Source organism: Gorilla gorilla, chromosome 7 (assembly GCF_029281585.2).
Source record: "Gorilla gorilla gorilla isolate KB3781 chromosome 7, NHGRI_mGorGor1-v2.1_pri, whole genome shotgun sequence".
NCBI classification, from domain to species: domain Eukaryota; kingdom Metazoa; phylum Chordata; class Mammalia; order Primates; family Hominidae; genus Gorilla; species Gorilla gorilla.
Window position 1 is genome coordinate 31,965,112 of NC_073231.2, and position 18,021 is coordinate 31,983,132.

Genomic DNA, 18,021 nt, shown 5'->3' on the forward strand with positions numbered 1-18,021 from the left:
GTCCCAAAATGTATTACAATTTGTTAACTTACAGAGTTGAAAATCAGTGGCTCTGTAAAGCAACAGTTCTACCTTCTTTGGCTAGGTGCTGACTCATCATTCAGGCAGCCTAAGTGAAGGTGTGGGAAGCGCAGTCGGGGAAAGGGGAATGCTGCGCTGCTCTTGTCCTGTAATTGCCAACTCCTGGTACCTGTTATCAGCTGTGGGTCCACCCCATGTTTATCTTCTTCCCAAACCATGATTGCTTTCCAACCCTCTGGAGCATCCCTTCACTCCATCTCAAGCCACAATAACGTCTACCCGATCTAGACCTGTGTTCTACACCCCAAAATCGGATCTACTGGCTCATTATTAGCAGAGCACCACCTCCTGGTTTCCCTTCTTAAACCCCACCCCTACCCTAATAATCATCCTTCTTGACCCTTCATGACTATTAGATGAAATCTTGCATAGCAGAAATAAATACCAGGTAATCACCAAGCACAGTATGCCCGGCCCCACCTAAAACACTTAGGCTAATTGTTCTCAACCCATGCTGCACAGGAGAATCACCCAGACAGCTTTTAAAAGCAGTAATATTTGGGAATCACCCCAGACCAACTAAATAAGATTCTCTTTGGTGGGGAGGGGAAGTAACGAGATCAACTGACTTGACAACTTCGCAATTTAAGAGGGAAAAAGTATGTAAGAGGAGGAGGGAAAGAAAAAGTAGAGAAGCATGATTTGGGGACTTTAATTCTAGAATCTAATGACAAATAATAGAAATAAAGATATCAAACAACATTAAAAATAAAGCCATAAAACATTGTTCTTGCTTAGCTATCAACATTACCAAATTTCCCAAAGTCTTTTTATAATAACACTAAGTACAGACAGATCTAGACAACCTTCTATTCAAGGTGAGGAAACAGTAAAAAGAGCCGAGACTTAGACAGGACCATCAAAATGACAGGGGTGGGGAGATCAGTTTTTAGTTCTTTGACAGGTAGCAAAATTGCCATCCATCTTAAAGAACAAAACATGGCAAAGGCACAGCACATGTTATTCTTTGATGGAGGCCAAAGTCAACAGCATGCTCACTAAAATGTAATCCATTTCAGACACAGAGAAAGTCAGTGCTAATTCTAAAAACACCTCTAGGAAAACTGACCTTGAATGCTATTGGCCTTCACAAGGTGGGCACAGTCCATCAGCACTTCCTTTGGGATGTCTTCTATATTCTCTCCCTGAAACACAAAAATAAACCAATTAGTCCACTACCTCATTATCCATTGACACTAGAGCACTCAAAGGGCATTTGCTGCCTTACCTACTAGGCATGATTTTACTAAAAGCAGAGGTTCTTCAACTGTTACAGAACACTGAAAAGTAAATTTACTGTGTGCATTACAGGAATGTTTGTTTAAAATAACAGAAGGCTGTAATATGAAAATATTGACACTTAATAAGTGAAAAAAAAACCAAAAAAACAGGAAATGAAAAAAACTGCCAGTATATTAATTATAATTATGTCTGAGTAATTTTTATTCTCTTTCTTCTCATTCTGACTTCTAGAAACCTTGTGGGAAAATGGTGCCTATTTTTGACAACTGGATGTCTTTGTGGCCGAGGTCCCTATGACCTTCCCCTCAAAAGAATATGTGTAGTTTTAGTTCTCAGACATCTGGTAGGTCATCTATCCTCAGCTTTAATCAGGAAAAAAGTTCTTGTTGTGTAGATCTCAACCATTCACTGTAAAGAAGAAATAACAGAAATGACACTGATCCTTTTTCTCTACAGAAATTTGTATCAAAATCAAAGGTGAATAAGTGAGGTGATGCCCCTTTTACAGATGCAGAAACAGGCCAGTTAAGTAACTTGCTCAGAGTCACGTGGTGAGTAAGCAGCAGAACCAGAATTCAAAGCCAGCAGTCTGGCCCCAGGGTCTGAATGAATCCCTTAGTCTTATTGCATTTCCAACTTCCTTGGTACCTACTAATTACAACGGCTATGTCATTTACTGCAGGAAATTAATCAGGTAAAAGTTCCTCAAGGAGCATACACTTTCAAACTGGGCACATTAGTCTGGGTTTAGGGGCTCGTGCCTGTAATCTCAGCACTTTGAGAAGCCAAGGCAGGAGGACAGCTTGAGCCCAGGCGTTCAAGACCAGCATGGGCAACACAGTGAGACCCCATATCTACCAAAAAAAATTAAACTGAGCTCATTATGTGTTTCCAAAAGAAAGTGAAATTGAACTTCTATTCAAACAAATAATTGGTGGTAATGTGAACTTGGGACTACCACCAGTATTTTCCATCTTCTGACACAGCAGATCCCCCAAAGAAGACATTAATCTGACCCAAAATGAAACTTGGTAACACCATAATTTATTTTCTCTAAATCTAATAGTTCCAAAATGGCAAGAAGTTGCCTAAAAGAATTCAGAATTTTGCTCCAGCACAGACTTCATAATCCTCTTTTCCTTCACCATATAGTCCTCAAAAACATAAATAGTATGAGATGGGGCACACTGTTTAACCTTGCTAGTAAACTAAAAAGTGAATATTATTGCCATAATGAAGTAGCATCTTATATTCATCAAAATGGTCAAAAGGTTTTATTTTTATTTTTTAAGTTATAAAACCCAAAAAGGTTTTGGAAAACCTATAAATAGTAGAGAGCATTTTAAGCAATACTTTCAGAGGGCAATCTGGCAAAAAAGCAGTTAGCAAACTATGTACATCTTTCGACCCAGGAAATCCATTCCTAAGAATTATTCTAAGAAAATAATGAAAAACAAAAAACAAAAAATAAAGCCAGAAGGTAGTTCATGAAAAGTTATTTCTTGGTGATTCATAATGCTGAAAAATTGGAAACAACCTATATTCTGACAAAAGAGTTTCATATTAATTGCAGCATATTATTAACTCAATGCAGCCCGTCAAAATAACAAATATGAAAATTATATAGCAACATAAAAGAGTTCATAAAATGTCATGTTAAAAAGTAATCTAATCAACCAGGGGATGTCAAGATGGAATGTGGACAAGATAATTTAACTGTATTACAAACACAGGACATCACGTCACTGAAAGGGGTGGGGAAAAAAAGTAGCTTACAGCTAACTTTGGAAAATGATGTGTTTTTGTTGTTGTTGTTGTTGTTCTTGACACAGGGTCTTGCTCTGTTGCCCAGGCTAGAGTGCAGTAATGTGATCATGGCTCACTGAAGCCTCAGCCTCCGCCTCCTGGGCTCAAGTGAGCCTCCTACCTCAGCCTCCCGACTAACTGGGACCACACGTGGGTATCCCACAACCAGCTACGTTTTCTTTATTTTCTGTAGTGACAGGGTCTCCCTATGATGCCCAGGCTGGTCTTGAACTCCTGGGCTCAAGTGATCCTCCTTGCTCAGCCTCCCCAGGTGCTAGCATGGAAAACAACGTTTTGATTGGAAATGGTTTAAGGCAAAAAGACAACCTGTAGCAAAGGATGACAATCAGAGCCATCCCCATGAGCTCATGTTTAGCTTAATATAAATACAGATGGAAAGATACAGAAATGATTACAGATATGTGCATATACATGGGTTAGTACACATACATGTATCTCCTTCTCTGTCAGCTCAGAGGGCCGAAAAGCGATGACACTCCAGTAGTAAGAGGCGCACCCAGAGCCCAGATCTTTTTAAATTTTTTCACATCAGACATGACAAGGTTCAAGGGTGGCACATCTCATATATGCACATGAACAGCCAATCATCACACTCATAAACTACAGAAGGATCGGTCTAGATCTTGATTTCGAAACACCATTACCACTGAAAAGAACCAGGGTTCCTTGGAGAAATGCCCCATTCTAGAGCTGGGACAGGGAAAATACAAGACGAGCCTGGAGCTCTCTGTAGTGCCAGAAAGCAAGGATGTGCTCAAAGAACAAAAGGATGGGAGCATGTCAGAGGACATGGGAGCACACGGGAGCCCACTGAAAGAGCTCCAGCTGAAGCTGCAACAATATCAGAGTAAAATAACCTGGTTCCAGAACATATCTCAAAGGATAAAATAAACACAGGAGTCTAGGCTGATGCAAATAAATGACTGAATAAATAAATAGGGGAAAAGAGACAAATGTTCCTTCCAGAATTCCAAATAATGTATATAGACACTCCCCTCTCCAGGAAGTAGTGCTTAATTCCATCCTCCACTTCCTTGAGTGTGGGCTGGACTTAGTGACTTGCTTCCAAATAAGAATACAGAAACGGGGAGAAAAGCAACCTTATAGTAGAGCAACCTCCAAACACTACCCTGGCCAGGCCATCAAGGCTCACGTCATCAATGATAAGTCACGGTAATACACGCACCCGATATGCTGTGACGAGACAGGCACTTCACCTCTGTGATATTCTCCCCTAAACCCATAACCCGTCTAGTCACGAGAAAAAATATCAGATAAATGCAAACTGAGCAATAGTCTACAAAACACCTGATCAGTACTTCTCTAAGTGTCAAGGTCATAAAAAACAGAGAAAGAATGAGAAATTGTCATAGACTAGAGGAGACTAGGCAGACACAACTAAATGTAATATGGTACTCTAGACTGGCCACTAGAACAAAAAGAGGGCATTAATAGAAAATTGGTGAAATCCAAATAAAGTCCAGAGTTTAGGTGACAGCAATGTGCCAAGGTTAGTTTCTTTGTCTTGACAAATCTACCATAGTAATATAAGATGTTGATTATGGGGGAAATTAGGTGAAGGGTAGATGGGAACTCTGTATCACTTCTGCCACTTTTCTGGAAATCTAACATTTTTCCAAAGTTGAAAGTTTATCAAAAAGAAAGCAGTACACTCGCAAGCATATATACCCTATGATTCAACTATATAAAATATATGAATAGAGATAGATTGGAAAAATAGTGGTATTGTATTACTAGGGGCCACTAAAAATTTTTTTCCTTTATTACTAGCATGTTCTTTTAAACTTCCTAAAGAAGCCCATGATAACTGGGAACACGGGCCCTTCACTGAGGCAGGAGAATCACATGAGCCACACATGATATCCACTGGAGGAGACAGAAAGTCTGGGAGTGTCAACTGAATTGAAAGAAAAGGAAAGCAGAGATGACAGACAGCACACCGGAAGTGACAGGATAAGCAGTGCATCTAGCTGGGAAATATGTACACTGCCTCCTTCTATATCTCAAAAATCATCTAGAATGTTAGAGTGATTTTCTGGGTCAGAGGGAAGACACGTCTTCATTTGTTAACTTTTAGATTTGCGTACCGACTTATTACTTTAAGCAATTTAATTGCAAAGGATAAAGAACAAGATATGATGCATCATCAGGAGAAAAGTCAAGAATCCATGTTTAAATTCAGTTACCTTATGTAATCGAAGGTATACATGAGCCGAAGAGAGTTTGTCCACATGAAACCTACAAAGAATGAAAACCACTTTTAGCAAGAGGTACAGGACAATCATCTCCTCAGGCCACATGCCATTTAAAGCATTCTGTTCTAAAAAGTCTTCACTCCATGCCTGCCACATGTGAAGCATCATGAGGAGTATAAAGCACAGTCACCACCTCCAAAGGGCTCCCCATCACCATGAAGAGGTACGAGAAACACTGAATTATGGAGCTGTGAGTAAGTGCCAAGATGAGTAGAGATACTAAATATTATCTGTACTGGGAAGGGTGATTTTTCAAGATATAAAAAGAACTATCAGTGATCAAAGGCTTCATGATAAAAAGGAGGCAGTGAGATTTGGTTGGCCCGTGACTGAAGCATAGGACTTAGAGCAAAACCAAGGAAAGGAATTTCAGGTGAAAAGAGTGGGGGATGAAAGAAGTCAGCAAGTTTCCAATGCTGCCAGCCTGGGAGATGAGCAGAACCACAGTTTGGCGGAAACAGATGACAGTTTTGTTTGTGACATCCCAAATTTCAAGTGATAGCAAAACAATCCAAAGAGAATGTCGAATAGAGAGCTGGAAGAGTTAGGTGGGGCCTAAAGACGCTAAGTAGAACACATCGTTAAATGGGTTACAATTCAATAATGTAACCCAATAATTCACAAGCACAACAGTTCATCCAGCCCTATATTCTGACAGTGATACCAATATATGTCTCTTGGGTGAGCACTGCCCTTTACTGACATTGTCCTAAAAACATTCAGAATGTCCCCCAACCCTTAAATTTACCTTTCATGATGGATCTATCATCTATCAATTTAATTAAACCTTTTAAAATCTACGCAACATTCAGGATATGAGATTTTCATGTTTTCAATTCACCCAACGAACTTGACTTTCTCTTTCCAATATCCAGAAATGCCCCCTCTGCATCCCAGCATCACACAACAAACAAGGTAACACTATTGCCACTTCGTGATTCTGTTAACTTTAGTTGATATGATTTGGATTTGCGTCCCCACCAAATCTCATGTCGAATTGTAATCCCCAACGTTAGAAGTGGGGCCTGGTGGGAGGTGACTGGATCATGGGGGTGGATTCTTCATGAATGGTTTAGCACCATCTCTTTGGTGCTATTCCTATGATAGAGTTCTCATGAGATCTGTTTAAAAGTGCGTAGCCCCGGCACCCTGCTCCTGCCATGTAAGCCGCCTCGCTTCCCCTTTGCCTTCCGCCATGATTAAAAGTTCTATGAATGAGGCCTCCCAGAAACAGACACTGCCATGCTTCCTGTATAGCCTGCCAAACCATGAGCCAATTAAACCTCTTTTCTTTACAAATTACCCAGTCTCAGGTATTTCTCTATAGCAATGCAAGACGGACTAATACATTAGTCATACTGCTTCCTTGGTCCTTACCTTTCCAGACTGAAGAATGTTCAGAAAATCCTAAAGAGGCATCATTACATCCCATTATGTTTCTCTAGCCATTTTCTTAAGCACTAATAAATGTTTTAGAGGTGAAAATGGTCACCTTCACACCTAGTACAAGATGTAGACTGTATGATTCTATATAAAAGTGCCCTCTTTAAAGAGGTTAGTCATCTTGCTATTCACTATGCATACAGAAAAATATTAGGCACTTTTGGCACACAGTTTATGATGACTCTAGGTTTTACTCTTAATCATTAGTGATAGCCAGAAATGGACATAACATCTTATTTGACTTACATTTCTCCAAGTGGTTCACTTACTCATTTGCATTCCCATGTGAGAGATTCATACTAATTATCACCTTCAGCTGGACATTTTCCAGCCAGAAAAACCTGTGCTTTTTGCAAATCTAACAATTACATATCTCATTATCCTCTTTCAGAATCTTAGGAAAATATCACACTAGTAACCAAGATAACTGAAAAGTAACTTTACCCATTCCAACTTTTATTTGCCTTAAGCCAGTTCTCTATTTACAACATCTTCTTCCCTATGTACCTATAGTAGATTGAATTCTGATTTTTCTTAAAGGTCTCTGATGTAGAATTTTGTCAAAAGAAATACCCAAATAATTCAATATATATTTAATGATATTCATACATAAGTAGAGAAAGAACCAAAACACACACAGGAATATCACTGCCAAAATACAGCAACTTTATCAATATACACCAATTTCAGGTTTGTATATGATAGATACACCTCTACAAAGAGCAGGGGAGAATGGATGAAAGTATAAGAGAAAAAAAAAATCCAGCTCTATAAACAAACTATCTTGAGCGAGTTTCCTTAAAAAAGAAGCAAACGACTTCTCCAATCTTTCTAAACATTTACTCAAAGTTTAAATTACAGCCATAGTTCCCTCTTATCCTTGTTATCTTCCTCTCCCTGTTACCCTTTTCTGAATGCAGAGACCAGAAGCTTCACTAAATAAGCATCAACTGTCTGAGGATACAGATTCAGGGCCCTGGAGCTGGGCTGTCCAACGACTTAAAGCGGAGTCTGTGGAAATACTAATCATTAGGAGGTCTGGACACAGTAAATACACACTATTTCTATTTTCCTACATTTAAAGATGAATTTAGGGCCGGGCACAGTGGCTCACGCCTGTAGTGCCAGCACTTTGGGAGGCCGAGGTGGGTGGATCACTTCAGGTCAGGGGTTGGAGACCAGCCTGGCCAACATGATGAAATCCCATCACCACTAAAAATACAAAAAAATTAGCCAGGCACGGTGGCGGGTGCCTGTAGTCCCAGCTACTTGGGAGGCTGAAGCAGCAGAACCACTTGAACCCGGGAGGTGGAGGTTACATTGAGCTAAGATGGTACTACTGCACTCCAGCCTGGGAGACAGAACGAGACTCTGTCTCAAAAAAAAAAAAAAAAAAAAAAAAAAGATGAATTTAGTTCCATTCTCACTGATTCCTAGGAAAACCTTTGCTTAAAGGAGCCTCAGGAGGTTTTCCGGGATAAATCCAGATGCTGACATTCACAGAGGTAATGAATGATTCAAAAGCTCCACAAAGTGAAGCAGGTGAACACCCCACCCTGGAATGGTGATCAACTCAGGATCATTCTTAGCACTCCCTGGAATATGTCCAAAATTGACAGCTGGAATGGGTTTTGAGGTCTACACCTACTCACATCACACCTCAAATGTAGCTTCTGAAGGTAAAAGCCAATCACATCCAACAACAGTCATTCATCTCAAGACTACTAAAGGGGGTCAGAATGGGCCTCTTGGTATCTGTAGACCAATTTGGGAAGTACTAACCTTAATGAAATGAAAAACTGAGGTCATAATTTATTGGATGTGGGTTGTAAACTGGAAATTTCTCTTCCATTTATTTAAACAAATGAAAGTCAGGTAGAAGGCTGTGGTACACTGATTTTCAGGCTGCATCTGATTATGTAACCTTCTCTATGCAGGTTTTTATGCCCCAAACCTGATAGGTTAAAAATTTCCATCAGCTAACTGCCTAACAGGTGCAGCCATTCTTATTCCCATGAGAGTCTGGAGATTCCCTGGTCTTTAAAAACAACTGAAAATCATCCAGCTGGGGTCGGCAGGAGCTCAAAATGGAGATAACCATGATGTGGCCATTGTAGGGAAATGTCCATGGAGACTGCTTCTACGCTGGCAGGGAGTCAATTAGGAAATCAACCAATATTTACTGAATACCTACTATGTGCCAGGACCTATGCTAGGTACCGGGGACATAGTAGTTAATGAAATAGGTGATCATTGTCCTCATACAGCTTACTGTCTCAGGCCCTAGGAAGGCGGGCAGCCCCAGTCTGGATGTTTTCAGCATTGCACACTGCCCACTTGAGGCAAGAGAGCACCAAGCAGGGTTTAACTTGATGACATATTTGGATTTAGAAGACAGGCTATTGTGCTGGAATAGGGACCAGATTTAAATAAGCCTTTAAAATTCCTTTGTTCTGGCCGGGCGCAGTGGCTCACGCCTGTAATCCCAGCACTTTGGGAGTCCAACGCGGGTGGATCACCTGAGGTTAGGAGTTCGAGACCAGCCTGGCCAATGTGGTGATAGCCCCAGTCTCTACTAAAAATACAAAAAATTAGCCAGGCATGATGGTGGGTGCCTGTAGTCCCAGCTACTCAGGAGGCTGAGGCAGGAGAATCTCTTGAACTCGGGAGGCAGAGGTTACAGTGAGCCGAGATCGCACCATTGCACTCCAGCCTGGGCAACAAGGGCGACATTCCGTCTCAAAAAAAAAGAAAATTAAATCAACTCTTCTAAAAAGCAGTAGCCTCAACTCTATCACTAGAGGGAATTAAGTGAAGGGTCTGTGTCCACATTTGGAGAAAAGAGGTCCAGAGAGAGCTGCAGCAACAGCCTGGGAGAAGAAAGGAGCTGAAGCCAAAAGAGCAGCAGCCTGGAGAAGACAGAAGCAGTGACTTAGAACCAGAGCCAGAGCCAGTAGCAGACAGAGCAGACCCAGTCAGTTTCTCTTAACCTTAATTTCCTCATCTGAAAAAATGGGCATAAATATTAATATCTATTTCACAGGGTTGTTGTGAAGTTAAATGTATTAATGGACGTAAACACTTAGTAGTATTTGGCATATAGTTAAGTGCTTGACAGATGTTCACTATCATAATAAAGCAAACGGGACCCAGGTGCCTTTATCTTCAGGGGTAGCATTTGGTAGGAGGTATGAGGAGTCAGGAAGATGATATCCCACTCCATAGGCAGGACTGTGCTCTAGAAGAGAGGCAATACTAGGGTCAGAGTCAGTGGTGAAAGCTGAAGACAAGAAAACGAAAGTAGACTGGGTGTGACAGTGTTATAGGACAGAAGCCCATGTATTCATAAAAGGTCCCAGGTCTGAATGGTAGAAGTCTATATGGTGTTCTAAGACAGAAAAAAGAATTCAGCTTAAATGAAGTCTTTTTGTTTGTTTGGTATTCTTTTTTTTTGGACTGGGTTTTGTGAGCAAAATAAATGATCTCAAAAGGAGACTAAGAAAGTATATGTTATTATTTAAAACAGTTCACATAAATTGTTTTAGAAAGAAGGCGTCGGGGTTGGATCAAGACAGAGCTAAACTCATCAGGGAGTTTAGAAGACAAAGGGGAACAAGTGTGCTTCCTTTAAAGCTGGACCGGTAAGAACCTCCGTCTATTCCATCCGCATGGATGCTTGTATCTATTTTCTTCATTGCTTCATGTGAAGTCTTCATTTTTCCACTCAACAGTGGTCTGAATATTTAAGTGAGGTGTGGTCTCAGTAACTTACTATGGCGTGGAGACAAAAAGGAGGAAAAAGAAGGCCTGTGTCCTAGAGGCCTTTGCTCTCAAGCCTGAGATCAAACCCAAAAACATCATTTCCAACTTGCAAGGTAATTAGAAATGAAGGGAACTGGCAGTCAGCTGTTTACCCCGAAGACCCATAAACCACAGTACAAAGCATGATTCTAGTTTGAATGCTTGGCCAAGTCTAAGAAAGGAAATGATGATCTACAGAGGGCAGAACCAAAATTGTTACTTACCAGATATCTTCAGGCCAGCCATGCTTGATCAGATCTTCATCTGCAATGAGATATGAGAAACGAAAGAAACAAAAACTGTCAAATGAAGATATCCCAGAGTTTATAAGTTAAGAATGGGAGAAATGTCAGCTCCTCCCACAAATTTCTCTCTCCCTCAATGAAGAATAGTAATTCGGAGGCCTTGATGCTTGAAAATACAGAAAAAATAATAATTTTCATAATTGAACAATATGAACTTTATAATTTTTATAAATTTATATAATACTTCTAATCTAAAGCTCAGATATTATTTCTATATGAAGATAATAAAACTAACACTGACAAAACAAAGCAACCAATACTTCAGATGTTTCAGAAAATCAATTCACCTAATAATACTTAAACATTAAAAAGAACTGGCTGAAACTTTAAAGAAATACTTTACTTCTTTAAGAAAAAATAACTTGATTATAAAATTACAGAAAATTTAAAACAAAACAAACATTAGGAGTATAAAAAGAAAATAAAAATCACCTTAAATTCTATCACACATGGAAACAAAACACCAGAAGAAATAGCTAACAGAGTGAAAAGTAATTGTCTGGAGAGGTAGCAGGTGGGGTGGAACATGGGTATTAAGAAGGATTTTTTTTTTAATTCTAAGCATTCTATTACTACTTGACTTTTTAAACTATGTATTTGTTAGATACAAATAAAAATAAAGTTCTTTGGGAACAATGACTACCTAATTCTCTTATACGAATAAACTTTTCTATTGTTGGCCCTTGGTTTGTTTCTAATTATAAATAGTTCAATAAATTTTTTAAGTAAAGTTGTCCATATTTCTGATTATTTCCTTAAGGTATATTTCTAAAAGCTAAAGTATTCGCTCAAAGTGAATGCACATTTTTTAAGGCTAATATATATCACTACATAAAGGTTATATCAATAAATATTTCTTACAGCCATATTAATAATTAGTAATAATTCTGTTTAATACAGAATTATTTAAGTATTAAATGCCAATTTAAAAATCATAAACAATACTGGGCACAGTGGCTTACGCCTGTAATCCCAGCACTTTGGGAGGCTGAGGTGAGCAGATCACCTGAGGTCAGGAGTTTGAGACCAGCTTGGCCAACATGGTGAAACCCCATCTCCACTAAAATTACAGAAATTAGCCAGGCATGGTAGCACGTGCCTGTAGCCCCAGCCACTGGGGAGGCTGAGGTGGGAGAATTGCTTGAATCCAGGAGGTGAAGGTTGCAGTGAGCTGAAATCACGCCACTGCACTCCAGCCTGGGTGACAGAGTGAGAAACTGTCTCAAAAAAATAAATAAATAAATAAATTGTGAATGATTCATATGTGATGATTTAAAATGTACCCAAGAAAGTATGGTCTATATAATTTGAATGGGGTATTTACCGTCCAGAAAAGGAAAAGCAAAAGGAAGACACATCTTGGGTGAAGGCACTCATAACAGTCGTAGACACTATGAGTTTTCTGAAAGGCTTTCTAATGCTTTAAGTAGGACTAAGCAAATAGCCAAAAGGTAAGCAAAAAAAGGAAAGAGAAATTTAAAAAATCTCTTTCCCTCAGTCAGGCAAAGTTTGGCTCCCTGATGACACCTGCTGGCTGATAAAAAGAACAGACCTGAAAGCTTTTCAGTAAAAGTAAATCATTCCACTTAAATTGATGTTTCTATCGAGTTCTTGGTCTGAAGTCATAAACACTATTAGAAATAAATGTAATGGGCTAGGAATGCCAGACAATGGGGTGATTTAGAGAAGTAATGTCCGTTCTTACAAGGCAACCTAGGAAAAGTTGATACCTCCAAATGACTCTAAGAGTTCCCAGGGAAAAAGTGTTCCATACATACACACATTCACTCATTTCAGACAACAGATTCTCGCTGTCTCTTAAGCTGGAATGCAGTGGCATGATCACAGCTCACTGCAGCCTACCTCCCAGGCTCAAGCGATCTTCCTGCATCAGCCTCCAGAGTAGCAAGGACAACAGGTGTGTGTCACTATGCCCAGCTAATATTTTCTTTTATTGTTGTTTTTTGTAGAGACAGGGTCTCCCTATGTTGCTCAGGCAGGTCTCGAACTCCTGGGCTCAAGTGATCCTCTCGCCTCAGCCTGTCAAAGCGTTGGGATTACGGGCGTGAACCACCATGCCTGGCCTCTTACGTTTTTTTCTACAAAGGTTTTTAATGACAGCAAAATGCCACTCCAGAGGGCTCTAAAAATATCATCTAAATTTATATCTGTGACATAAATTATGTATCTAGATTTGTATCTATATATTCCTACAACAGACATTCAAAGGATTCCACAATCTAGTCCATCCTAACCCACTCCTCCACAAAGCCTTCTCAGCTTTCAATCACATTTACTATCTCTGTCTACTTTGACAGCATTTACTATTCATGTTACTTCATTTTGTCTATACTTTTTTAAAAATAGACCTTAGTACTTTTTCATGATAATAAAGTTGTGACATTAACTTTGGGCGTGATTTAATGGTGAAGCAGTCTGCAGCATATTAACACCTGAGTTTTACATTTCTCCTACTAACCCATAAATCATCGCAAGTAACATTGATTGTTAAAGCATTTTTCTTATGTAGCTTAGGAGGTGCTGCTGTCTCCCTATGTGAGCTTGTTTTGTTTCTCAAAAGCTAGTTTATCAAAGTAGGTGAAAACTCAGAACCAACAAACTGGGTGGGGGGCATGGAAGGTGGTGAGTGAGAGATAACACTTACCTGCTGAAAATTTCAAAATCAAATGCTTTTGAAAACTTACTTTCATATTTATCTTTTCCCATGTAAATAGTGTAGGCAGATGAATTAACTAAAATAAAACAAAAATAAAAAACAATTAGTAACTTCATCACCAACAAAATTGTTTCATGTGAAAAACAACTGACAATTCTTAGACTAGGGGTTGGCAAACCATGGCCCATGATCCAAATCCAGCCTACCACCTGTTTTTGGACAGCCCTTGAGCTAAGAATGGTTTTTACGTTTTTAAAGGGTTGGAAAAAAAAGCAAAACAAAGAAGAATAAGCCACGGAGATTGCAGGTGACTCACAAAGCCTAAAATATTTACTATCTGGCCCCAAAAGAGAAAGTTTACCATCCTTACTAATAGCTACTTTCCTACTTTCTCAGGGTTACAGTTCAATGGTATCGCCAGTCCAGTCCTATACTTTTGCCTTCTTTAAGAGTTAAAAAAAAAAAAAAAAGAAAACTAAACACCACAACTAAGTTCCCATGTTTACCAAAGTTTTATTGTGCATAATTGTATTTAGCCAATATTACCCATATTCCAGGTGTGCTGCATATTCTAACAGGCTCTCTATCACATTCAGGGAGACCATGACTCTCCAACTTCTAAACCAGTGACTCTGACCCCTGATCTACATTAGAATCATCTAATTATGCCCCAGCTCCACCTCAGATCAACTAAATCCAAATCTCTGGTGGGCAAGAGTGAGCATCTGTGTTTTCTAAAAGCCTTCCAAGTGATTCTAATATAAGGTCAGGGTTAGAAACAACTATCCTAACTCAAATGGAATCTTCTGGGTATGGTTTATCCTAGAAATGATATTTGCTTTACCAAGGTGGTGTTTTATTGCAGACGTCCCTACCTTGGATTCCTACTGAAAGGATAACTGAGTGCCAGGTTTCAAAGCTAGTCTACCAAAACTTGTTTGATCCAATTGGACTAAACTCCTGAATTCATAGACACTGGGCCCTCAGGCTACAAAGCCTGTGATGGAGAAGTACTGAAAAATAAATACACACTGAAGCAAAGTACTGATAAGTGCAGGGTTGGGATGAACAGCCTGTTGGCTATCACTCCACAGCACAGAACACACACATGTACCTGGAGCCCTAAAGGACAAAGGGCAATACGCTCTCCTAAATTAAAAAGCCTTATATCAGAGAGATGCCCTGTACTTTCAGTAATGAGAAGCTTCTTAAATGATCAATCCGAGTTGCCTTTCTTGGGGGAGAGAAAACTAATTCCTTTGTTTAACATTTATAATAACTAAAGTCCAGAAGTAGTTGAGAAAAGTACCTTGAAAGAATGTGTGCATCGCCAAGTTTATAGAAATGCTTGTCTATTATTGAGCATTGTAGTACCTTGATCAGGCCTTACTGTAGCGTGTAACAAATGCCAAAAGGGTGGGAATAAAACTAAAAAGCATTTCAGATTTTCTCTGCATGGCCTGGCAATAGTTCAAGTGTATACCCTTTCAATCCTATAACGTCACTACCTATAATGTTACCATAATAGAGTACCAAAATACTCCACCAAGCAATAATCTTTTTACAACCTAAACACCCCTTAATAGAGACTCTTTAAATATATTACAGATTTGAACATCCATAAACAAAATACCACGTACCCATTAAAAAGAAACGGCAGGTGAAGAAATTAAGTATCCGAACAGTATTTTTGTGTATCTATATATGATTCAATTTATAAAAAGTAAATGATTATAATGGTATGTGTGTGTATATACATACACATACATGTTTTATTTTTATATAAGCACATACTTTATATGTATGGAAGCATAAACTTTTTTTAACAACAGTTACCTTGGTTAGCCTGCTATAAAACATACAGATGGCTTTTGTAATTAGAACAGAATTTTCAAAATAACAATAAAGGCCAGGTGCAGTGGCTCACGCCTGTAATCCCAGCACTTCAGGAGGCCGCGGTGGGCAGATCACTTGAGGCCAGAAGTTTGAGACCAGCCCGGCCAACATGTTGAAACCCCATCTCTACTAAAAATACAAAAATTAGCCAGGTGTGGTGGCACACGCCAGTGGTTCCAGCTACTGGAGAGGCTCAGGCATGAGGATTGCTTGAACCTGGGAGGCAGAGGTTGCAGTGAGCCAAGATCGTGCCACTGCACTCCAGCCTGAGTGACAGCAAGACTGTCTCAAAAAAGAAAAAATAATAACTGATATAAAATATTAATAAAGTTGTCTCTGCAGGCCAAGCTATCTAAGCTACAGCCAAAATAATAATAAAGGAATGTTTTGATGGTTGACTTATTAAATGAGGTGATTAAGAAAATGGCCATAACAAACCTAAAGTGAGGGGCATTCCACAAAATAATTCAACTAACAATGCCATGAAAGACAAAGACTGAGCAATTGCTCGCGATTAGAGGAGGCTACAGAATAATGACACCTGAAGAATGCAACAATGATTTGTAAGGTATTTTTTGTTACAAATACATCATTAGGACACTAATGGGAACTGAATAAAGCCTGTTGATTAGATAATCGCATTGCTGCAATGTTAATTTCCTAATTTTGATAATGAAAAACGTCTTTTGAGAAGAGAATGCCCTTGATTTTAGAAAATAAATCTGAAGCATTCAGGGGTTAACTGCAACTTACAAACATTTCAGGAAAAAGGTGTGTGCAAGAGAAAAAGAGAAACGGAAAAAGAAAGACAAGGCATGTGGTAAAATGTCAGAATTTGTAGTCACAGTGGCTCACGTCTGTAATCCCACCACTTTGGGAGGCTGAGGCAGGCGGATTACTTGGGCCCAGGAGCTCGGGACCATCCTGGGCAATATGAGGAAACCCTGTCTCTATAAAAAAAATTTTTAAAAATTAGCTGGGTGTGGTGGCTAAAGTGGGAGGATCACTTGAGCCCAAGAAGTTGAGGCTGCAATGATCTGTGACTGCACCACTACACTTGCCACTACACTTCAGCCTGGGTGACAGAGCAAGACTGTCTCAAAAAAAATTGGGGGACTCTGGGAGAATATACAGGAAATCTTTTACTATACTTGCAACTTCTCTGAAAGACTGAAATTATGTCATAATAGAAAATTAGTCTGGGCGCAGTGGCTCATGCATGTAATCCCAACACTTTGGGAGGCTGAAGCGGGAGGATCACTTGAGGCCAGGAGTTCAAGACCAGCCTGGCCAATATGGCGAAACCCTGTCTCCACTAAAAATTCAAAAATCAGTCAGCCATAGTAGCACATGCCTGTAATCCCAGCTACTCAGGAGGCTGAGGCAAGAGAATCGCTTGAACCTAGGAGGCAGAAGTCGCAGTGAGTCGAGATCATGCCACTGCACTCCAGCCTGGGCGACAGAGCAAGACTCCATCTCAAAAAAAAAAAAAAAAAGAAAAGAAAATGAAAAATAAAAAGGAACATCATTGCTGCACAACAAGTCTGAATTAAGTTCCTTTCCATGTTAAGAAGGAAAAGTAAGCTGAATTATTCTAGTTCATTTGTTATTCTCATCTAAATAATATGGCTGATTAGTACTGGAACCGGTTATTTGGAAGACACTTGACTTACGGGTAGCAACCAACCCAACTTCAGAGGTGATCTGATTATTTCACAATTTATAGAACAATCTACTTTTAGGTAGATGATATTAACAGGTATTAAAAGTACAAGTGGACTTTGAGCCAAGTATCTATAATCAGATGGTCTTAAATGTGACACTGGACATATTAGACTAATGTTCAATTATTCCCTTATGAGACAGCATGAAAGAATGAAAATGGAACACATTTTAGTCAGATATTAATCTTAAAATGTAAAAGAACAACTTCCTATGAAGATTTTCTTCCCATTTTAAAAAAGTTTTTATGCAGTAAAAACCATCAGTTAGTTAAAAACTTGGCAAGCCATACAAATTCATTTCCTGAAGATTCTATATATTTGTTGTTTCTATACTGCCAATATGTAAAGTCTCATTACTATTTTACTGAGAAAGTTATGATTTTTCCATTAACTTTGCAGTTTTAAAAGATCAGCTGCACAAGTGCACTTTTATTAGGCTTAGAGGCCAAATATTTTTCTAACAGGAAACAGTTCTGACATTATAATGGAAGTCAATGAAAAAAACAGGACCCACAAATCTAGTGAAGCATTTTGCTCTATTAAGGGCAGATGTGTATGTGTGACTAACACTTAAAGAATTCAGAGTAACTTTAAGGGGAATAGAACAGCATAAAATACATTCAGTACCTATACACCCTGCCTGTATATTTGTTTTTCCATTGTTGGGTTTATATGGATATCTATGTTGTTGAAGATTCACAACTGGAGAAGTTATAAAGAGATGCCTGAGTTGCCAAGGACGAAAATGC

The 18,021-nt window shown here is 39.2% G+C and overlaps 2 protein-coding genes and 1 pseudogene across 6 annotated transcripts in view; 1 reads left to right on the forward strand and 2 right to left on the reverse strand.

The window, feature by feature from the left end:
• The window catches only part of SCARA3 (scavenger receptor class A member 3), a 122,573-nt gene extending 117,267 nt beyond the window's left edge, over positions 1–5,306 (forward strand). The window contains exon 7 of the mRNA XM_063709155.1: positions 4,942–5,306. Within this exon, the coding sequence (XP_063565225.1) occupies positions 4,942–5,072 (131 nt within the window). The 3' untranslated portion in view covers positions 5,073–5,306. The remainder of the gene's footprint in view (positions 1–4,941) is intronic.
• CCDC25 (coiled-coil domain containing 25) overlaps positions 1–18,021 on the reverse strand; it is a 39,673-nt gene that overhangs the window by 18,246 nt on the left and 3,406 nt on the right. For 4 of the 5 annotated variants that reach the window (XM_063709157.1, XM_019032099.4, XM_055348287.2 and 1 more), the window contains 4 exons: positions 13,681–13,728; positions 10,895–10,934; positions 5,358–5,409; positions 1,151–1,226 (listed from right to left, as the gene is read on the reverse strand). In XM_063709157.1, coding sequence (XP_063565227.1) covers positions 1,151–1,226; positions 5,358–5,409; positions 10,895–10,934; positions 13,681–13,702 — 190 coding nt within the window. In that variant the 5' untranslated portion in view covers positions 13,703–13,728. Of the gene's footprint in view, positions 1–1,150; positions 1,227–5,357; positions 5,410–10,894; positions 10,935–13,680; positions 13,735–18,021 lie in introns of those variants that run through there. The other variant, XM_063709158.1, reaches the window with a different exon arrangement.
• LOC115935724 (uncharacterized) lies at positions 3,672–3,762 on the reverse strand (annotated as a pseudogene).